Source organism: Meriones unguiculatus, chromosome 11, assembly GCF_030254825.1.
Source record: "Meriones unguiculatus strain TT.TT164.6M chromosome 11, Bangor_MerUng_6.1, whole genome shotgun sequence".
Taxonomy (NCBI): domain Eukaryota; kingdom Metazoa; phylum Chordata; class Mammalia; order Rodentia; family Muridae; genus Meriones; species Meriones unguiculatus.
In genome coordinates, this window is record NC_083359.1 from 11,002,697 (window position 1) to 11,024,618 (window position 21,922).

General features: G+C 56.5%; 1 protein-coding gene across 4 annotated transcripts; it reads left to right on the plus strand.

The window, feature by feature from the left end:
• The first annotated feature begins 1,094 nt into the window (after window positions 1–1,094).
• Srebf1 (sterol regulatory element binding transcription factor 1) lies at window positions 1,095–21,905 on the plus strand. Of its 4 annotated transcripts, none has more exons than XM_021639550.2 (19): window positions 1,097–1,261; window positions 14,196–14,618; window positions 14,892–15,067; window positions 15,145–15,282; window positions 15,369–15,590; window positions 16,226–16,337; window positions 16,908–17,122; window positions 17,247–17,442; window positions 17,536–17,714; window positions 17,909–18,170; window positions 18,249–18,415; window positions 18,596–18,764; window positions 19,274–19,376; window positions 19,623–19,732; window positions 19,820–19,952; window positions 20,128–20,293; window positions 20,682–20,882; window positions 20,990–21,101; window positions 21,313–21,905. In XM_021639550.2, exons 1-19 carry the CDS (start codon window positions 1,171–1,173, stop codon window positions 21,540–21,542), a joined length of 3,405 nt encoding a protein of 1,134 aa, XP_021495225.1. In that variant the 5' UTR covers window positions 1,097–1,170; the 3' UTR covers window positions 21,543–21,905. The 4 variants fall into 4 exon arrangements, with proteins under 4 accessions (XP_060219592.1, XP_021495225.1, XP_021495226.1 ...); XM_021639551.2 differs by lacking the exon at window positions 1,097–1,261 and adding an exon at window positions 11,024–11,178; XM_060363609.1 differs by having other exon boundaries at window positions 1,095–1,261; window positions 19,623–19,952.
• The last annotated feature ends 17 nt before the right edge of the window (window positions 21,906–21,922 follow it).

Sequence of the window (21,922 nt, forward strand, 5' to 3'; positions counted from 1 at the left end):
AGGGCGGAGAGGTGGTTTATAGGTCCGGCCACTTGTGTGCACTTTATTCTGTGTCATTTTCTAGCAGCCACGCTGGGAGAGGAACAAAACGAGTCCAGGTGGAGCCCAGGCGCACACTCCCTCCTTGCTCGGACAACGGATTCTGGTTGGGAGGTGAGGAAAGCCACCCAGCCTGCGGATCTGGAATCCGAGCGAGGCAGCCTCCAGGTGGCGTGGGCCCGGACCTTCTCGGAGGCTCCCTGGTTGACTCCTTGTAGATACTTGTGGGTCAGAATGCTTTATTTCAGCCTCCCCTGCTTTACCTGTTCCCAAGTCACAGGGCCCAGGATTCACTCGGTCAGGCTGCTAGCCTGGCCTGGCCCTGCCCCAGGTCATGATTCAGGCAACCGGGCTCCGGTCCTCTGGGCCACAGAACCCTGCTTGACCTTGGGATCCACACTTTTTCTGAGTCTTCCTGGAGAACGGACTCTTTAGGAGTTGTATGGGCACGCTAGCTTCCTGATCCTCTCTGCCCCAGTGGTGGGACTGACAGGATTAAGACAGGATCAGAAGTTCCAGCCTCTTGCTCCTCCTGCAGGTTCTCCTCCTCCGGAGGCCCACTTCCAGGCTCCTAGGCTGAGAGGCTGGAGACGGACCTCACAGGCCACGCTCCTCAGCTGCACAGCTTCACTAACCTCTCAGCCAGCCCGTAGACAGATCCTGGGCCCTTGCTACAGAGGAGGAAAACAGGCACACAGTGGTGAGGTCACACCGCAGGCCTGTCACAGCTGTAGTTTGGACTAGGTCTGTCCTGTTCTAAAGAGCAAAGCGTAGGTGGGTTTTCATTTCTCCGCTCCCAACCCCACTCAGGTCTCCCCCTCTGGCCCTTCAGTCTAACGACGTCTGAGCCAGCTCTAATCCTGTGGCTTCCCTTCAGCCCCTTTGCTTCGTGCTGAGGAAGGTGGGGCCCAGTGCCTGGGCACCGGTAGGAGGCGGCGGGAAACCAGGCCCAGACAAGCGGTCTGAACCCGCTAGGCGAGCTGGTCTGGAGCGCTCCCGCTCCGGGCGGGTGGGCGGGGTCTAGCAGGAAACCCCGCCCCTCTGTCCGGGTGGCTCCGCCCACGGATTTCAGACTCTGAGGAACTTTTCACTAACGCGGCCCTCTCCAGAAGCCGGTCGGGCGCCGGCGCCATGGAAGAGCTGTCCTTCAGCGAGACGGCTCTGGAACAGGCGCTGGCCGAGCCGTGCGAACTGGACGCGGCTCTGCTGACCGACATCGAAGGTGCGTGGCCCGGGGCTCCGGCGCGGCCTGTGCTGGGTCCCACGTCCGGGGAGGTCACTTGGTCGGGAGCTTCTGAGCGTGCGCACTGCGCTGTCGCGTGCCCCGGAACTGGGGTTGAGCCCTCGGGACCGCAGGGGGCTTGGTTTCTGGACGCCCTGAGCATCCACTGAATTTCAGGCCGCGTGCTGTATACAGTTCACGGGCCGACCCGGGCATTCTCATGTTCTGGGCACATCAAAATCCTCAAGGAAGCCCACGAACGGATATTCACGTGCACCTTGGTGTGCAGGCGTCTAGCTGCTTCGGATAGAGGTCATGGAGGTCTCTCTGTGTGCTGTAGAGCTGAGGGGCAGCCCGGCACCGACAAGGAAAGATACTTTATGTGGAGAGCAAAGTAGAGACAAAGGCCCCCGAGACAGGACCCAAGTTTGAGGAGTTGGTGTGGACGACGCTGGGAAAACGGATAGACGGCAGTTGTTCTCTAGAATATTTTTTAAGTCTTGCAATTCTGGGGCAGTAACCCAGGACCTAGAACCTATGAACAGGCTTTCCGCCCTGAGCCACACCCTAGGCCTTTAAGACATCCCTTGAACTTGCCCCGCGTGATTCATCTCCAGCTTCAATAACAACCACCACTGGGTAGAGGGAAGTGTGGGTTCTGGAGAAGACAAAAACAAAACAAACAACTCCTGTACTGTGAGATGGATCCACGTTAGGTGGACCGGTCAGTGATCTCTGGTGGCCTTCGGCAGTCTGAAACATTGCATCCCTCTCACCTGTTTTAGGCTGCGCCATACCCTCCTCTACTGCAGACAACCATGAATGGGGGCTGGTGGGATTACAGTAGGTGGGCCCTGATCTTTACCGGCCTGATGCTTTGTTGATAGACACCTCCTAAGCTGTTTGCTATGTGCAGCCTTGGGCATGCTGTGCCTACGTCGTCAGTGAGTTCCATAGGCAAGCCTCTGGGAGTACCAACCACTCAGAGACCCAGATGTGCTATCAAAGCTTCTAGTAGGCTTGTAGCTGAAGCCAGTTACCTTAAAGGAATGAAGGCTGAAAGACATCTGGGCAGGCTGGAGTTCTGGGCATGACTGGGGGCGATGGGAGTAGGGCCAGGAAAAGGAGAGTGTCATGTGTCACGTTTGAGTCGGTACAAGTTCCCCGAGTGTTGGGGTGGACCATTATCACGTGGGTAGAAAACACTTATTGAGCCCTTTGTGTGTGTCAGGCATTATTCGGGTGAGGATCTCAGTGAGTCCTTTTGACAGCCCTGGCTGGAAGATGTGTTTTCATCTTACAGATTAGAGACTAAAAAACAGGGTAAATGACACAGCCAAGGGCTTGCAGCCATAGAAGGCAGAGCCAGAATTCAGACCCAAGCTGCTGCCTCAAGAGCCTGGACCCCTGACCCCCAAGGCTGGATTAAGAGAGCAGATTGATACAGGGGCTAAGAGCCATGCAGCTGTCTCCCTCAGCCCAGAGTGGCATTGATCATAAGACTGGCAAGTGGCAGGGAGAGCCAGCCAAGGCCTGGAGCCCACTAGCCATCCTCTGCCTGCTTCTGTCTTGTGACTCTCCTGTGAGCTTGCCACCTTGATTTCTGAGGTGATGCTGTGCCCAGAGCCTCAAGTCCTGCTGCTGGCTGTGACCTCAGAGAAGTTCCAGAGGAGCTCTGTCTTCTCCTTGCTCCTGACATCAAGTCACTAGAGGCTGGGGGGAGGAAGGGGTAGGAGCCTGTGTGTGTCGGGGGGACTCCTGTGCACAGAGGACAGAGGATGCAAATGGAGTTAGTTCTAGTCTGAGACTGAGGAGTCCAAAGCCTGTGACGGACAGCTCTCTAACAGCTGGTCTGTCTGTTGGCCCAAGATGTATGCATAGCTTAGGTCAAACATGGCTTACTGAGAAGCCCTCCTGAGTTCTGCTTCCCCTTCTCAGTGCTGGTCTCATACTGTATCTGCTATGTGACAGTATATGTGACTCTCCTTAGGGAGAGGTGTCTGTGAATCTTATATGGCACTGTTTCAGTCTGAAGAAACAATTCCATCCAAGTTCAGCTTCGTGAACCAGTGTCTTAGTATTCTCTTGCTGTGAAGAGACACCATGACCACGGCAACTAGAAAGCATTTAATTGAGTCTGGCTTACAGTTTCAGAGGTTTAGTCCATTGCCATGGCTGGAATGCATGGAGGCAGAGAGGCACGGTGCTGGAGAAGTAGTTGAGGATTCTACATCCAGATCCGCAGGCAGAGAAAGAGAGACACTGGGCTTGGCTTGAGCTTTTGAAACCTCAAAGCCCACTCCCCAAGACACACTTCCTCCGATAAGGCCACGCCTCCTAATCCCTCTCAAGTAGTGCCACTCCTTCACAATTGGTATGGGTGAGGGGTTATTTGTAGGATCTTGCAGACTCCCAAACAGCAGCGTCACCGCCCAGTCCTACTCCAGCATAGTGACAAGCCTTTAGAAAGTTGCATCTGGAGCCCCACCCCCACCCATTCTGCCTCCTGTATACTCTGACCTCCCAAGATTCCCTGCAGCTGGCTGGCAAGAGGACATGGTGGCTAGAATCTCAGGTAACGCTCCCCCTCCTGCCAAGAGAGCATTAACAGTCACATCGCTGCCTTTATAGACTGAGTTATCACTGCTTCTTGGCTTGTTGCACTGGCCATGGGATTCCTTCCATCTCTGGTCCCACCAAGCACTTGCACACCTTAGAAAATAGTGGCCTCCGTGGCCACTGGCCGGCTTCAGGCATGCAATTCTCAGTAGGTTGCCAACTGTCCACGAATCCCCAGTGCTTCTGGAATAAAGTATCCTTGTCTCAGCATGACATTTAAGACCTTGTCAAGGGATGCTACTCCTTCAACTGTGTCCACCCACCGAAACCCCCTTGGGTACAGCCCAAGGTAGGTGTCAGTTAGGGGTTTCATTGCTGTGATGAAACACCATCACCAAAGCAACTTGAAGGGGAAAGGGTTTATTTGGCTCACACATCTGCATTGTAGTTCATCGATGAAGTCAGGACAGGAACTGAAACAGGCAGGACCCTGGAGGCAGGAGCCGATACAGAGGCCACGGAGGGGTGCTGCTTGCTGGCTTGCTTTCCCCTGGCTTGCTTAGCCTGCTTTCTCATAGAACCCAGGCCCACCAGCCCAGGGATGGCCCCACCCACCATGGGCTGGGCCCTCCTATATCAATGACTAATTAAGAAAATGCCCCACAGTCTTGCCTACCGCTGTATCTTAGGGAGGCATTTTCTCACTTGAGGCTCTCTCCTCTCAGGTGACTCTGGCTTGTGTCAAGTTAACATGAAACTAGCCAGCACAGTAGACTACCCCTTCTTGCTAGTCTCCATGTCCAGAGCCCCTCAGGGTAAAGCCTGAGCATCCCGTCCTCAAAGAGAGGGCTCCAGCACGCTGTTGCTCTTAGGGAGACTGTGTCGATCTCTCTGAAATGCAGGCTTGGGAGTTCCCTTGGGGTGGGGGGAGTGTAGCAGCTCTGTGATGCCTCGGAGGGGCCCAAATTAAAGAACCAGAGAAAGGTGCTAGGGGTGGGTCCAGGGAGGCAGTGGCTGACCATTACTTCTTGCCCTATATTACTTAGCTGGACACAGCTTCCCAGGTGACCTGGCTAGTCCAATAGGGTCACTGCTGGTAGAGGCCTAGGACCCAGGCTTTGCCTGAGGCCCGGGTACTGTACCGGCTGGAGAATGGCTCTCTTCTGTTGGCTACATGCCTACAGAGGTGCCTTTTATGTTTCTTTTTTTTTTTTTTTTAATTTATTTATTTATTATGTACACAATGTTCTGCCTGCGTGTACACCTGCATGACAGAAGAGGGCGCCAGATCTCACTATGGATGGTTGTGAACCACCATGTGGTTGCTGGGAATTGAACTCAGGACCTTTGGAAGAGCAGTCAGTGCTCTTAACCTCTGAGCCATCTCTCCAGCCCGCCTTTTATGTTTCTATTTTAATTACTTTATCTTGCAGTGCTAGGGATGGATCCCAGAGGTGCATACATCACTGAGCTGTGCCCCAGCCTGTGGTACACTCCAATCTTGGAGACCGATTGGGGCCAGACAGCCAGGGGAAACCACAGCCCGCTGCTTCACAAGGTTGGGTGGGGGCTTCCCTCCCAGTTAGAGTAGCTCAGAGCTGGCCTAGGTGTTGAGCCACGCTGTCTAGGGCTTTGGGGTGGGGTGGGGTAAAGCTGGGGAGAATGTATAGCCTCGGAGAAGCCTACTCTGACCATTGTCAGACACTCTACCCCAACCATTTCCCAGAAAACCTTTCACCCAAGAGTTTTCACATCAACCCTACAGAGAGGCAGGCCTTGGACACCTGGCATGACCTCTCAGACGTTTTGATTCCTACCACTCGTTTCTTGGGGCCCAGCTGAGCTTGTCAGACGCTATTAGGCATTCCGACACAGTGCCTACAGGGTTCTCACACTGTTTAAAATGTGTAACCAGCACCCAGACCTGTTGTGTTTTGCTCAGCAAATGTTAGCAATCACTATCCAAGGAGCCTGTACAGGACGTCTCCAGAACATTCCAGGCTGAGGTTCCAAGCTGTGACTGCGTCCTGTGTAATGGTCTTGTCCTTCTGCATGAGAGACAGGCTACTCAGGGCCCTCCCACCCTGCTCTGAAGAGCAAGCCTCATCCTTAGCATCTCCTAAGTTTAGAAGAAACCTCAGCCATAGCGGCGTCCGGGCCTCTGCGACTGTGCATCAGAAGGGCCACTTCCTCCCGGCCACTGCCCTTCCTTTTGTGATGCAAGGGCCATAGCCGTGGAGACTGTCCAAACGGGGTGGTGGAGAAGCCTGCTGAGGTGGTCCCCACCTTAGGGAGGGCAGGGCCAGAGCCTGCAGTTCCGTCTCTTCAGAGGCAGCTTTCTGCACTGGGGCAAAGCAGCTGGGGAAGCACGAGAGCAAGTTCCCTGCAGGCTACCACAGCCCTGAGGAGTGGATTATGTAGACTTAAAGGAAGGCACCACATTGCCATTAGCCTGGGAACAGCCGCCACTGCCTTGGGCGCAGGGGCTGTTTTGGCCACCAGAATGATCAGCGTGTCCTGGGCCCTCAGCTCTAGCAAACTGATGGGATCCATGCTAGCTAGTGTCTTATTAATTTGCTGTGCCCCAGGTTATATCAGGGCCTGACCCACAGCTCTGGGCTGAGCCTGGGCGACCAGAACATAAGTACCCTAGGGGACAGTGGAAATTGCCTGCACAGTGGCACACACCTGGAATTCCAGCACTCGGGAGGTAGAGGCAGGGGGATCAAGAATGCAGGGTCGTCCTCAACTTCATAAGTGAAGTTCGGGCGGTTGGAGACCCAGTTTGAAAGGAAAACAAAACAGGAACATGCTGAGGTGGTCCTCTCGGAGGGCAACGTGCAGAGCCTGCAGTTCCGTCTCCTCCACCCCGGGAAAAATGTTCTGGGGCTTGGTGTCTTCAGTGGCTCTCACAGTGGGAAGGCTCAGCGTTAACATCAGAGCAGGTTTCGAGGAGAGAATGGGTGTTTTCCAAGTGGGCAGAATTAAGAGTAAGGAGGACATTCCTGGCAGGGTTAGCCTGGATTAAGGCAGGATGACATTAATGGGGGCACAGGAAACAGGGGAGTGAGGCTGCATTTGAAGGCTAAGGACCAGCAGGGGTGTGGGGGGCAGTCTTCATGCTCCCCATATGTAGATATGTAGGGCCAGGAGTGAAGGTTAGTGTCTTTGCTTCTCCACTTAATGTAAAAAATATATTTTAAGTATTTTTTATGGCCAGGAGGTGGTGGCAACACACCTTTAATCCCAGCACTCGGGAGGCAGAGGCAGCACTCTGAGTTTGAGGCTAGCCTGATCTACAGAGTGAGTTCCAGGACAGCTGGGTCTACACAGAGAAACCCTGTCTCAAAAACCAACAAATAAACAATTTTATTATATATGTGTGTTTTGCCCGCGTGTATATGCACCATGTGCATGCAGTGCCTCTTGAGACCAGAAGGGGGCATCGGATCCCCTGGTGCTGGAGTTACGGATGGTTGTGAGCCACTGTGAGGTGCTGGGAACTGAACCCTGGTCCTCTGCATGAACAGGTGCTCTTAACCACTTAGCCTCCAGCCCTTCCATATAATTTTTAAAGGCAGCATTTTTTAAACCAAACTTGCAACTCGCAGATTGACTGTGCAGGCTGTTTGGCCAGCGAGCCCCGGGGATCAACCTTTTTCATCTCTTCAGCCCTGGGATTATAAGCATTAGCTGCCACAACTGGCTTCTCTCTCTCTCTCTCTCTCTCTCTCTCTCTCTCTCTTTCTCTCCCTCTCTCTTCCTCTTCTCCCCCCACCCCCCCCCCCAGTTTATTTTTCACTTTTCTGTTTTTCCATACCTGGCTCTTTGTGTGAGTTCTGGGAATTGCCCTCGGGCTTGCACAGCCACCCCCCAGCCCCTTGGCTTACTGCTTGCTGAGGCCCAGATGACTGAGGGCCCCTGCTGAGGCCTGGCCCAGCACCCCCCCCCCCCCCCCCCCCGCCCGTGTTCTCTCTCTGCATATTCAGTGGTGATAAAGGCTGGTTGGCCCAGGGCTCACCTCAGGCCATGACTGACTGGCAGCAGAGTAGGCACTGTGGGTCAGCAGAACTGAGTCAGAGCCTCACTTTCTTCCCTGGGCTGCTGAGGGCTCTTGTGTTCTTGATTCTTCTCTGGACCTTTGTGTCCTAGCTGGGGAGAGGTCCTGAGCCCAAGAGTGACTGTTTCATCAGCCTGTGTGTGGCCTATCCCCTTCCAGGAAGAACCACATTCTTTTAATCCCCTGGAGCAGGGCCTTTGCGTACACAAAAGACAGTCTATGCCCCTGTGCCCTGGCACCAATATGATGGCCAAGGACCAGAGTGCCTGCCAGGGACTTCTGAGGAGTAAAGGCCTGGGGAGCAACAGGGCAGGGCGGCATGCCTGGAAGAGCAGCAAGCCACAGCCCCATCCTCTAGCCTGCAAGCCCCACCGGGCAGGGGGCACTCTCCCATGTCCTCCCTAGGAGGTGGTGCCATCCTTCTCATTGCATGCAGTCCTTCCTAGCATGGGGTAGCTTGCAAATCCTGCAGGCTCCATGTCTTTGGCTCAGCCATCCCAACCGGCATTGAAATCCCAACATAGCCCATCCCTACCCCCAGCCACTGGTTTCTGCTTCCATCCTTATACCTGGTTTGCAATATCTTGGGGTCTTTGGGCTTGCCTTTTCTTCTGTCCAGAGGGCTCTTTTCCTCCCTTGTGGCTCTATTTAGACTGCACTCAAGTGTCGACTCCTCAGGCAGCCTTGATAACCACCTGTCTTTCCTAGCCCAACTTTTCTGTCACGGCGCATTTGCCCCCCCCCCCCATGCACGCGTGTGTGGCTGGTTTCTTGGTGGAATGGAAGTGCCCCAAGGGTACGGTTCTGTGCTTAGCTGAACCCAAATACCAGGAAAGTGGAACATGGCAGACACGGAGGCTGGGCCTCAGATACTGTTGGGGAGGGGTAGCTGGGGCTTCGGGTTTCCTGTTGAAGTCAGATAGGATCAGGGCCTGAGAGGGGAAGAGGGCAGAGCAGGCCTGGACAGGTGCTGGGAGGGGAGGGGTGGAACCCCGTAAGGGAGTCTGGGTCTCTTGTGCTTTTGCTTCAGACCATGCATGCAGCTGGAAGCCTGTGCGTGTCCACGGGACGCCAGTATTGCTTCTCTTGCTGGCCAGCAGCCTGGGCACCATGGTGCCCCTTTCCAGACCTGCTGGACCTAGTGAGTCCTAGTCCTTCCTGGGGTGAGGCCAGGAACGAACGCTCACTTTAGGTGTGTAGGCCAGTGCCTCAGTGTATGGCCCTGCTAATCCCTTTTAGAATGTTAAAAACCTACCAGATGCTTAGGGTTGACCTTGGAACTACAGATCATCGGACACCTTAGGGTCTGGTTTCCAGTCCTAGCCCGATCCTGTGGCTGCTGAGGCCTTTTGGAGTGGGCAGGTCCTTTATAAACTTGTTTTCCCAGGATTGCCACCCCTGGAGAAGGTCCTGGAGGTTCATAGAGAGGTATGAACGAGCCCTGTCCCAGGCTGAGTGAAGGCTGGTCTGCCTTAGTTGCACAGCAGGTAGGGACTGAAAGAAGCGAAGGCCTCAGCACACGGCAGAAGGTCCCTGGCAGGAAGCTTGTTCTCAAGGAGCTTGCTAAAGTTTGGCTTGAGTTTCCATCCCCCCAGTCTCCACTGTGGCCACCAGGATCTGAGGAAATGGGCTCAAGAAGGGAGTGAGGGGACGATCAGGCAGAGCAGGGGTGGGGGCTGGGCACACATGCCTCTAGGTGCCATGCCTGCCTCTGCTCCGCTGCTCGCCTGAGGCTGTTGTACCCACAGGCCTGCCCATTGTCCAGATAGGGACAGAGCACAAGAGTGCCGAGGCTTCACACTGCCTGTACTGCCTCCCGGCTGTCAGGCCTCTCAGCCTGCAAGTCTTTCTGTAATCAGGCTTGGAAATCAGGAGAAAAGGACTTAAACTAGGGTCAGCACCGGGGAGCCTCCCAGCTGGACTCAGCCCTCTGCATCTCCTGGTGTCAGGACCTATTGCCTTAAGTTGGGTGAGGTCAGAGCCTTTCCCAGGAGCTGTGCTTGGTCTGTTTGGGGTGGGGGTGCGGGTGACAGGCTCACGAGCACGCAGGCCGGGCAGAACGGTGCCAAAAAAGACTTGTTTTCTTTGGAACCTCCTATGAGGATGGAGAAGGACCTAGAAAGGGGGTCAGGTGAATGCGAGGAACTGTTTTCTAGCTGAGGCCCTGCAGAGAGATGGACCAAAGCCCCTGACACCCATGAAGAGATTTGGTGGCTGCCCCCCTTCCACCTGTGTGTCTGCCAACTAGGCTGCCAGACCTTGCCAGGACACTGCCAGAAGCCAGGCCGCTGGCCAGCACTGGTGTGGTGGTGGTGATGGTTGTGCCTGTGTGTGTTTGGTTTGCACGTGTATGAGAAAGCTTTAATCTTTGTCAGCAAAGGACAGAGACAGGCTCGGCACACCCTCAGTACCTCTCACCTTTCCCTTCTGTCCCCTAGACTGGGTCCCTTCTGGCCTTTGCAGAGTGCGCCAAGAAAACTGAGTCAGGCTTCACTTGTTATCTGCTGGGGGCTGTGAGACCTTGAGGGATAACACTGGCCCAGCCTGGGGACATCAGTGCTGAGGTCAGGACATGCTGGGTGTGTGACTGGAGGCAGGATTTCCCTTGCTCACCCCTGAAGGCAGTTTTGAGTGATCTAGGTCGGGAACCACCAGCCCCCTCCCTGAAGTGAGTGTTCTTACTCTGAGGCTGCTCTGCCAGCTGGGTGCCCCTGCACCATCAACTATCACCACCTAAGGCGACCCTTGGCCTGCCTCAGACCAGCCATATCAATATCATCTCTTGCTGCTGCCATTCTGTTCGAGGGCCCAGGAGTGGCTAAACTGAGGCGAAAATGGTCCAGGCTCGTTCCGGGTGTGTGCGAACCAGCGGTGGGAATATCTCCCTGGATCGGAGCCAGCCACTTCCCGGTTCCCAGTCCCCGGGGCCCAAGCACTTTTCAGAGACTGTTCCTGTGCGGCAGAGGCCGGGACGGCAGTGACCGCTAGTAACCCCGGCGCGCTGGCGCAGACGCGGTTAAAGGCGGACGCCCGCTAGTAACCCCGGCCCCATTCAGAGCACCGGGTGAAACCCGAGCCGCCGCCGTCGGGGGTGGGCGTGGCCCCAGCGGGGCGCGGCGCGGCTGCTGATTGGCCGTGTGCGCTCACCCGAGGGGCGGGGCACCAAGGCGCTCGGCGGGCTTTAAAGCCTCGCGGGGCCTGACAGGTGAAATCGGCGCGGACGCTGTCGAGGTAGCTAGCGTCTGCACGCCCTAGGGGCGGGGCGCGGGCGACGGAGCCATGGATTGCACCTTTGAAGGTACTTTGGGGAGGACCGTCCTCTATTACTTTACCAGGGTCTCTGCAGCGGATTCCAGTACGGTGTGGAACGGCCCTTCGCCACCTTGGGCCGGAAGTTGGCGGCCCACTCTGGGTCAGCTATCCCGCTTAGGGACTAACCACAACACCTAGCAACTTGGACCACTTTTCTCTGCATCTTCTGCTTCCTTTCTGGGCAGGGTCCGGAGGAAGAAACCCAAAGGCCGGTCTCCTGCCCAGCCTTGAGTCTGACCCATTTTTTGGCCCTAATTGGGCATTTTGGATAGCAAAAGGCGAGCTATCCAGGCTGTCAGCTTTTCTTTCTTGGCCCTAGTTTCCCCGTTTAGCAAAAGGGCTACTGTGAGTGGGCACGAGAGAGGAAAGCTCCTATGATTAAAAGTACTGTTTATGACTTGCAAACATCTGGAGAGTCCGCAAGGATCCAGAAGCCTGAGCCTGCCGCCCTGTTTTGTTCTGTTCACAGCCACAGGAAGGCCCTCCTGCAGTGTCGTGCCTCTTGCCTGAGCATCCCTCAGTAGACAGTGTTGATACCCTGCTCTGTTGGGAAAAGACTTAACCTTTTCTCTTTTTTGCAGAGGAGGAAACTGAGGCCCAGTGAGAGGAGGCAGTTGGCCTAGGCTCCAGCCCAAGTGGTGGTGTGGGCAGGGCATGTGAGAGCACTGTGGGCCCTCTAGTGTTGTGCTCATGGATGCTGTAGAGCCCTTTTACCCAAAAGCTGGCCTCCACGAGTGGGTGAGAGGGCCCTGGGCTGAGCCAGCCAGCGCGCTAGTTGCCAGCTGGGGAAGAGGGCCTGTAGCTGGGCTGGAGCCAGGGAGTGTGTCTCAGTCCGGGTTAGAAGGAAGGAGGCAAGGAGAGAAAGCACTTTGCTTTTACAGAGGGGAAACCGAAGCCTGAATGGCCGGACCTGGGCGCTTGGCTTTGTGCCCAGAACACACAGATACATTGGTTGGCTACTTGGCCTGCAGCTGCTTCTGCGCCAAGCCTCGGTGTGCTGCGCTGAGAAATAGGTTAATGGTGGCGGCTTTGCCTCTGGTTTTTTGGTGGCACAAGGAAAGGCGCTGCAACAATATCTTGTTATTTTTGCAGACGTGCTCTCTGGATGTCTGTGCTCCTCAACATCAGTGTCCTTTCCTGCCTCCAGAGCAGGGGCGCACACCTGAGTTGAGATAGGGATCTGCAGAGGGGGAGTGGCTAGTGGCCAGGTAGATTTGGACTCCGTAGGAACTAGGCAAGTTCAGGGTCTTCAGTCGTAGAATAGGGCATCTGTTTCACCTAAGTGGTCTCTGTCAACGTAGTGGCCTCGGAGTGGGCTGCTGCTTGGCCCAGACCCAGTCTGCTGCGGCAGACCCTACTCACCCTTTGAGTCTGTCGAGGATTGATAAGGACCCTTTCCTGACATGGCCCCATCCCGGATATCTGCCTTGTCTACTATTCCTGTTCGGGAGTACCACTCCAGAGGTACTCAAAACTATCCCGACTCTCTCTATACCTCTTCCCCTGTAACTGGATTCTCACTGGTGTCAGTTTCTGCAAAGGTCCATGTGCAGGGCATCCTGCTCAGCATCTCCAAAGGAAGAGCTCCCGAGCGTCAGTGCGCATGGCTCCCTGCACCTGTGTAAAGGCTCCTTTGTTCTGTTCCCTCTGCCCTACCGACTGTTATGCCCTCCACCGAGAACCGGACCTCCCGAGTGTGTGAGGCATGACCTTGTTTTACAGGTTGAGAAACTGAGGCAGCACGGGCACAGCAGGGCTGTCCGTGTCTTAAATGGGGCATGTGTTCTTTTAACAAACCATTTGGGCAATAAGGCAGCAGAACGGGCAGGAGAGGCCTCTTAGGGCTTGCTGCCTTCTAGGTTAGCGCTTGTAGCCTGCCGTGTGGTGCAGCCATTCATGTGATTGGATGGAGGACCGAGACCTGCACATCCGGTGAAGGTGGACTTAAAGGTTAGCACTGACCATGGCAAGAAGGGGTAGGATGGAGGTTGCCTTGCCAGCATCAAGGCTGGAATTTGACCTTCCAAAATCCAAGTAAAAAATGCCAGGTGTGATAGCACAGACTTGTAGCGGATGGTGTGCCTGTATTTTCCCTCAGGTCCCAGTTTCATGTGTGTCTGTGGAGGCAGGGGCTGCACACATGGGCACAGGCACACATGGGCACATTAAACACACACAGGACAGGTTGCATGTAGTTTGGTGATGAAGTACGTGCTTATCATCTATGGGTCCCTGCTTTGCTTTGGCACACACAGAAAACACCAACCCAGGAAAATAAAACAAACACCACTAATATAGAGGGCATTTGACATTCCCAGGGAAATTCTCGCTTCTCAGGTGGAACTTGTTTTCTCCTTTCTCTTGCGGTACGGTTTCATGTACTGCCTCAGCTGGACTCTTACACATTTTTTTTTTTTTAAAGACAGGGTCCCCCTATGTAGCCCTAGATAGAACTCACTCTGTAGACCAGGCTGGCCTTGAACTCACAGAGATCCAAGCCTCTGCCTCCCAAGTGCTGAGATTAAAGTTGTGTGCCACCACGGCCAGCTAGATCCTTGGTCCCTGGAAGCTGGGACCATAGCATTGCTATGTGTCGTTCTTTGACTCCAGGCCCGGGGCTCAAGAGAGCCTGGGAAGAACCTCCTTCTAGTGTGGGCACTTGGAGCATGCAGGATAAGTGAGTGAATGAACGGGCAGATGCGGTCCTGCTATGTGCTGTGTCTGTAGATACTGTGAGAGGTTGGGTGGTATGGGTGAGTAGCGAGAGCTTTGACGAAGGCAGGTTCGGCCAGCCACAGCATGAAGTCCAGGCTAGCAGTGGCTAAGTCAGTGGCGCCAGCCCAGTGCCCAGGACTGTCAGCTGCACACACTGTATCTGGAATGGCTCCACACATCATAGATGTCCGAGAGAGGGCTCTGCCCTGGGCATTACGAGCCCTGCTCAGGAGCTAGCCTCTATACCGTGCTGTCTCACTCATTCTTCATTGTCTTCTTCTTCCCTAGACATGCTTCAGCTCATCAACAACCAAGACAGTGACTTCCCTGGCCTCTTTGATGCCCCCTATGCCGGGGGTGGGACAGGAGACGCAGAGCCCAGTAGCCCTGGTGCCAGCTCTCCTGAGAGCTTCTCTTCGCCTGCTTCTCTGGGCTCCTCTCTGGAAGCCTTCCTAGGAGGACCCAAGGTGACACCTTCGCCCCCGTCCCCTCCGCCATCTGCACCCACTGCCTTAAAGATGTACCCGTCTGTGTCCCCCTTCTCCCCTGGGCCTGGAATCAAAGAGGAGCCAGTGCCGCTCACCATCCTGCAGCCGCCAGCACCACAGCCATCACCAGGGACTCTCCTGCCTCCGAGCTTCCCCCCACCACCCCTGCAGCTCAGCCCTGCGCCTGTGCTGGGGTACTCCAGCCTTCCCTCAGGCTTCTCAGGTAAGGGGTGCGGATGGGAGGAGATATAGGAAAAGCAGCCCCTCTGCTTTTATATAGGAGTTTCCAGGCTTCAGAAGTCACGTATTCATCCTGTAGCCTGGGATGCCCTTTTGTGCTGGGCATCTCCCATTGCCCAACTGGATGGTGGAACATTGGCAGAACCTGTCCTGCTAAGAAATCATAGGGATAGTTATGTGACGCTCAGAGCCAGACAGGCCAGATGGGCTAAAAGTAGGCAGCCTCTGCCAGCAGCCTCTGTCTTTGTTTCTTCAGGGACCCTGCCTGGAAACACCCAGCAGCCACCATCTGGCCTGCCACTGGCCTCTGCACCCGGAGTCTCGCCTGTCCCCTTACACACCCAGGTCCAGAGCTCAGCTTCCCAGCAGCTGCCGCCAGCCTCAGCAGCCCCGAGAACAACCACTGTGACCTCCCAGATCCAGCAGGTCCCAGTAAGTGGGCCTGGCCAGGCAGGAGGGATGGGGAAGCACGGCCTGGTCGCCACTCATGACCGGGCCCCTCCGTCCAGGTTGTGCTGCAGCCGCACTTCATCAAGGCAGACTCCCTGGTGCTGACAGCTGTGAAGACAGACGCGGGAGCCACAGTGAAGGCGGCTGGCATCGGTGCCCTGGCCCCTGGCACAGCCGTGCAGGCGGGCCCCTTGCAGGTAGACGGCCCAGGCAAACGGGAGAGCATGATGGGGCTGGCTGCACACCTGTTTGTCCACCTGGTGACACGGGTCTGACCCTGCAGACCCTGGTGAGTGGAGGGACCATCCTGGCCACGGTTCCACTGGTTGTGGACACAGACAAACTGCCCATCCACCGCCTGGCAGCTGGCAGCAAGGCCATGGGCTCAGCTCAGAGCCGCGGCGAGAAGCGCACAGCCCACAATGCCATTGAGAAGCGTTACCGTTCCTCAATCAATGACAAGATTGTGGAGCTCAAGGACCTGGTGGTGGGCACCGAGGCAAAGGTATGGCTAGAGGCCCACTAGACTCAAGCCAGCATGAGCAGGAAGGGGGTGAGGCACGCCAGCAGCAGGAATTAGGGCTTGGGCCAAACTTGGGCACATAGTCTTAGGCATCAGCTTGTCTGGGTCTGGGTAGTCCTGTTTACCTGATTAGATTTTAGCAAGGGCGTCCTGATAAAGAAAGGGCTGTGCTAGGCATCGAGGGTGGCACGGTGATGAAGACAAAAATCCTGTCCTGGAGGAATCAATGCCCTAGGGAAGTTGTGGGCATCGAAGAGTGTGAAAAAGAAGTCAGTGTGCCGGCAGAAGAACACAGGTACGAGGAGGAAGAGTGACAGCTTTTCAGGTGTGCACTGGTGGTCAAGGGAGGTCTCCAGTAAAGCGCCGAAGGGAGTCGGAGGCAGGAGGTGGTGATCACAGGAACAGCAGCGGCTAGACGCTGTCGTATGCATTTCCCGCGGCAGCTTTTATCTCCACCCCAGGAGCAGGTTCTGTTAGGATCTCAGCGTAGGAACGTTCTAGGCAGAAGGAACGAGTGCAGGCCCTGCCGCAGCCGTGCTGCAGAGTGGCTCTACCTGCTCTCGCACCTCCAGCCTGGTCTGCCCGGCTGGCTGAGCCCTCTCCCTCCCTCTTTGCAGCTGAATAAATCTGCTGTCTTGCGAAAGGCTATCGATTACATCCACTTCTTACAGCAGAGCAACCAGAAGCTCAAGCGGGAGAACGCAGCCCTGCGGACGGCTCAAAGAAGCGGTGAGTCCCAGCCACGCCGGCTGTCGGTTACCTTTCTCTTGCTGTGATAAGACAGCATGACCGAGTGGACTTCGAGAAGGATTTATTGGGCTTACAGTTTCAGAGAGTGAGTCCGTGACCATCACGTAGGCAAACAGGCATGGCACCGGAGCAGTAGCTGAGGGTTCACCTGTGAAGACGACCATGAGGCAGAGAGGAAGAGAGCTAGTTGGGAATAGTGTGAGGGTTTGAAACTTCAAAGCCTTCCCCCAGTGACACGCCTCCCTCAACAAGGCCACACCTCCTAATCCTTCCCAAACAGTTCCAGGAATGGGGGCCCAGCGAGCATTCAAACTTGACTTTATGAGGGCTGTGCTCATTCAGAGACCACACTGATGCTGTCTCTCTCCCTGCCCAGCCTTACCTCTGGCTCTGACCCCACTGTCCACCGGCTCTCCTTTAACTCCTGATCAGTCTCGAGCGGCTGGACTCTGCAGTGGCGTTGGCCACATTTGGACTGTAACAGAACTGTTCAAATCCTGGAGTGTTGGCTCCTAGGCCTCTTCCCAACCCTGTTCCTTCTGCCTGCAGAATCACTGAAGGACCTGGTGTCAGCCTGTGGCAGCGGAGGAGGCACGGATGTGTCCATGGAGGGCCTGAAACCTGAAGCGGTGGAGACACTGACCCCTCCACCCTCAGATGCCGGCTCGCCCTCCCAGAGTAGCCCCTTGTCACTTGGCAGCAGAGGCAGCAGCAGCGGCGCCAGTGACTCCGAGCCCGATAGCCCAGTCTTTGAGGATAGCCAGGTTGGACTCCGCGCGCTCAGCATAGCTCCCTCCCTCTCCCAGAGGCCCTGCAGTCTCCGCCTTTTTTCAGCCCTTGTCCTTGAGGCCAGCTGGGCTCTGCCCTCACCGTCCTGCCTCCTGCCAGGTGAAAGCCCAGCGGCTGCCTTCACACAGTCGAGGCATGCTGGACCGGTCCCGCCTGGCCCTGTGTGCACTGGTCTTCCTGTGTCTGACCTGCAATCCCGTGGCCTCGCTGTTTGGCTGGGGCGTCCTCAGTTCCTCCGAAGGAGCTGCTGCGCACCGCAGCTCTGGGCGCAGCGTGCTGGAGGCTGAAAGCAGAGGTGAGTCAGGCCAGCCTGCGTATCGTTGGGAGAGACCTGTGGGACTTTGGATTTCCAGGGAGCTACGTCCTCAGACCTTCCCTTTGCCTATAGATGGCTCTCATTGGACCCCGTGGTTGCTGCCACCCCTAGTCTGGCTGGCCAATGGGCTACTAGTGTTGGCCTGCTTGGCTCTTCTCTTTGTGTATGGGGAACCCGTGACTCGGCCACACTCTGGCCCGGCTGTACACTTCTGGAGACATCGCAAACAAGCTGACCTGGATTTGGCCCGGGTAAGGGACTGGCCCTGGGGAGAAGAAATAGGCCCCCAGGCCTGGAAGGTGCTAGATGCCCCTCCTGCTCCCTGCATTTGTCCCCACTCCAGCTGCCCCGCCCCCACTGTTAGAGCCCCTTTGATTCATTCCAGGGGCCCAGACAAGCGCGGTGCCCTGCTGGGTGTTTCTTACTGAGACAACCCTTTCTCCAGGGGGATTTTGCCCAGGCTGCTCAGCAGCTGTGGCTGGCCCTGCAGGCCCTGGGCCGGCCCCTGCCCACCTCGAACCTGGACCTGGCCTGCAGCCTACTTTGGAACCTCATCCGCCACCTGCTGCAGCGTCTCTGGGTGGGCCGCTGGCTGGCAGGCCAGGCTGGGGGCCTGCAGAGGGACTGTGGGCTGAAAACAGATGCCCGTGCCAGTGCCCGAGACGCGGCTCTCGTCTACCATAAGCTGCACCAGCTGCATGCCATGGGTATGTCTGGGGGAGAGCCCGGCCTGAGGGCTTCCACCATCCCGTCTCCTCCTGTCCTCATGCCTCCCCTGTTTGCAGGGAAGTACACAGGAGGGCATCTTGCTGCTTCTAACCTGGCACTAAGTGCTCTGAACCTGGCCGAGTGCGCAGGAGATGCTATATCCATGGCAACACTGGCAGAGATCTATGTGGCAGCTGCCCTGAGGGTCAAAACCAGTCTCCCAAGAGCCTTGCACTTTTTGACAGTAAGTAGGCTAATGGGGACAGGGCAGGGCTTGTCTTTGCAACTCTCCCCCGTCAGTTCCAGGGGCTAAACAAGATGTGGCGGTGGTTAGCAGGTGGGTTGCAGGCCCTGCTGGGGTCTCCAGCTGAGCTCTAGGCTTGAGCTCGGAGCCAGCGTGACAGCCCTGTTCCTTCCCCCACAGCGTTTCTTCCTGAGTAGCGCCCGCCAGGCCTGCCTAGCACAGAGTGGCTCAGTGCCTCTTGCCATGCAGTGGCTCTGCCACCCTGTAGGTCACCGTTTCTTCGTGGATGGGGACTGGGCTGTGCATGGTGCCCCGCAGGAGAGCCTGTACAGCATGGCTGGGAACCCAGGTGCTCTCTCATTCCGTTTTTACCACTGCCCTATACTCGTTCCTGTTCCCGCCTCCCCTCACACTGCCCCCTCATCTCTGAGTGCCCTCACCCACCCAGCCTATTTTGCACTGTGGGCTGGAGCTTGAGTTGCAGCTGTGGCCGTGAGGTGGCTCGTTGGGCTTCGCCAAGGTTCTTTAGAAGCAGGAAGCAGCATGGGTCAGCAGCAGTGGGTAGATCTGAGAGGAGACTCCACACCACATCACTGTAGTCTTAGGAAGAGCCCTGAGGGGGGTCAGCGCCCACTGGGGACCGAGCAAGCTCGCCTTTCCAGTGTGGAGTGCTCACACAGCCCATGCACTTTCCTCCCTGGCCACGCTGAGGGCAGGGACTAAATACCCATCACTGTCTGTCTGCCAGAGCTTAGAACTAGGAGGTGGGTTGAGCCACCATACGAAGACACTGGTGTGGGAAGGGGACTGCAGAGAGGGAGGGTACCTGACCTCTGCTCTTCTCACCTCGCCCCACAGTGGATCCACTGGCCCAGGTGACCCGACTCTTCTGTGAACATCTCCTGGAGCGAGCACTGAACTGTATAGCTCAGCCCAGCCCAGGGGCGGCTGATGGAGACAGGTGAGTTTTCTTGTGCCACCCCAGGCAAGGCCCTACAATAGGGCATCTGGGAAAGCCTTGTCCAACCTGTTCAGTAGCCAGAGTCTGTGTCCCAAGAGCCTCTCTGGGTCTTGCTACCAGTCAGACAGGTAGTGTTTTGTAGAGGCAAGAGTCAGACTAAGCTCTGTTGGGTAGCGGGGGAGAACCATTGTCACCCAGAACCCCGAGACTGCTGCTGTCTGTCCTGACAGCTCTCTCCTGCCTCAGGGAGTTCTCAGATGCCCTTGGATACCTGCAGTTGCTAAACAGCTGTTCTGATGCTGTCGGGGCTCCTACCTGCAGCTTTTCTGTCAGCTCCAGCATGGCTACCACCACCGGTGAGCTCCAGACCCCTGTCCTGACGCCTGCCAGCCCCAGCTGCCATGTGGCTGAGGGCCAGGCGCCCACCTTCCCCTCTTCTGCAGGCACAGACCCAGTGGCCAAGTGGTGGGCCTCACTGACAGCTGTGGTGATCCACTGGCTGCGGCGGGACGAAGAGGCAGCGGAGCGGCTGTACCCAGTGGTGGAGCATATACCCCAAGTGCTGCAGGAGACCGAGTGAGTGCCCAGCCGGGCCCTCCTCACCCTGTTTTGGGCCCCTCAGTACTTTGCTTACGTATCTGTATGTGGAAGACAGTGTGCTCTCCGCCCAGGAGACTAGAAGCAGCGTGGGAGGACTCAGGGAGGGGCTTTGCCTGGGTCTAACTTACCGTGTTTGCCCTGACCCCAACAGGAGACCCCTGCCCAGGGCAGCTCTGTACTCCTTCAAGGCTGCCCGGGCTCTGTTGGACCCCAGAAAGGTGGAATCTGGTCCAGCCAGCCTGGCCATCTGTGAGAAGGCCAGTGGGTACCTACGGGACAGCTTAGCCACTACGCCGAGTGGCAGTTCCATTGACAAGGTGAGGGGGTAGGGTGGGTACCTGGCTAGGCCAGGGTCACAGCCATCCATTCCCATTTCTTGGAGTTAGTACAAAATAGGCTGGATGGGCTTACCTCAGTTTTGGTTGAAGGCGTAAGTCCTGGAGAGAACGGTCTCACTTTTTTCCACCACGAGGAAGGTGTGGTGAGCAGACTGGCACGGCTCCTGTTCAGGGCCACTTTTGGGAAGACTGAGGGCATGGAGGCATGTGTCCTCGAGAAGGTGGTCCTGTGGGGCACTGCTGTTGCATTGCATGTGTGTAAGGCATTGCCTTGGCAATGCAGCCCAGAGTCAGCCCCTGGCACTGGGCTTTCTGCCCTTATGAATGCTAACGCCTCCAATGACCTCTGCCCTCCCTGCTATCCCAGGCCATGCAACTGCTCCTGTGTGATCTGCTTCTTGTGGCCCGGACCTGTTTATGGCAGCGCCAGCAATCACCAGCCTCTGCCCAGGCAGCTCACAGTGGTAGCAATGGACCCCAGGCCTCTGCTCTGGAGCTGCGAGGTTTTCAACATGACCTGAGCAGCCTGAGGCGCTTGGCACAGAGCTTCCGGCCTGCTATGAGGAGGGTGAGTTGCATTGTTGTCACTTTGCCCTGGGGCCATGAGGCAGGGAGACAGGAGAGAGAGTAGGCACTCAATCTGAAACTGGCTATTTATTACTCCTCACCGTTCAGGTGTTCCTACACGAGGCCACAGCTCGGCTGATGGCAGGGGCAAGTCCTGCCCGGACACACCAGCTCCTGGACCGCAGTCTGCGGAGGAGGGCAGGGTCCAGTGGCAAAGGAGGTGAGGACATGGCTGTGCTTACAGTGTGTGGGGAGCCGTGGGAGACTGGCTTGGCCTGGTATGAGGGATGCTGAGATCCTGAAATCAGCGGGGGATGACAATTTGTGAGATAGTCATAGGGAGGAAGCTGAGCCCACCTGTGTGCCCAACACGGGTGGAGAAAGCACCCAGAATGTCTGGGAGTTCCCTCTGACAGGATGTGTGTGCGCAGGTGCTGCGACTGAGCTGGAGCCTCGGCCCACGTGGCGGGAGCACACAGAGGCCTTGCTGCTGGCCTCCTGCTATCTGCCCCCTGCCTTCCTGTCGGCCCCTGGGCAGCGCGTGAGCATGCTGGCCGAGGCAGCGCGCACTGTAGAGAAGCTTGGTGACCGCCGGCTACTGCTCGACTGCCAGCAGATGCTCCTGCGCCTTGGTGGAGGGACCACTGTGACTTCGAGCTAGACCGGGCCCTCCTGCTGTGAGAGGCCCTTTAGGACCTCTGTCGCTGGCTGCGGTCCTCCGGTGAGGGTGAGCCTGACAAGCCGTCGGGATCATGCCGACCTCTAGTGGCAGATCTGGAAATTGCAGAGGCTGCACTGGCCCAGGGCCACCCTCTCGCTCTGTAGGCACCCTAGTGGCTTTCCCCTAGCTGAGGGCCACCCTGCCTCGCGGCTGGCTCTCACCCCCTCCTCGGAGACTTGTACATAGTGCAGACCCGGCCGAGCCAGTCTCCTGTGCGGGCTGAACTACTTTGACTTTTGCAAACTTTATTTTCATAGGTTGAGAAATTTTGTACAGAAAATTAAAAAGTGAAATTATTTATAACCTCAGTTTTGTTTATC

What these genes read in the sequence shown, in the direction of transcription:
- Srebf1 (XM_060363609.1), top strand. Translation starts at nt 1,171, where the DNA reads ATGGAAGAGCTGTCCTTCAGCGAGACGGCTCTGGAACAGGCGCTGGCC. An exon ending in GCGGACGGCTCAAAGAAGCG is followed by an intron (nt 16,338 to 16,907) that starts GTGAGTCCCAGC and finishes TTCTGCCTGCAG; the next exon opens with AATCACTGAAGGACCTGGTG. An exon ending in TCCGGCCTGCTATGAGGAGG is followed by an intron (nt 20,883 to 20,989) that starts GTGAGTTGCATT and finishes CTCACCGTTCAG; the next exon opens with GTGTTCCTACACGAGGCCAC.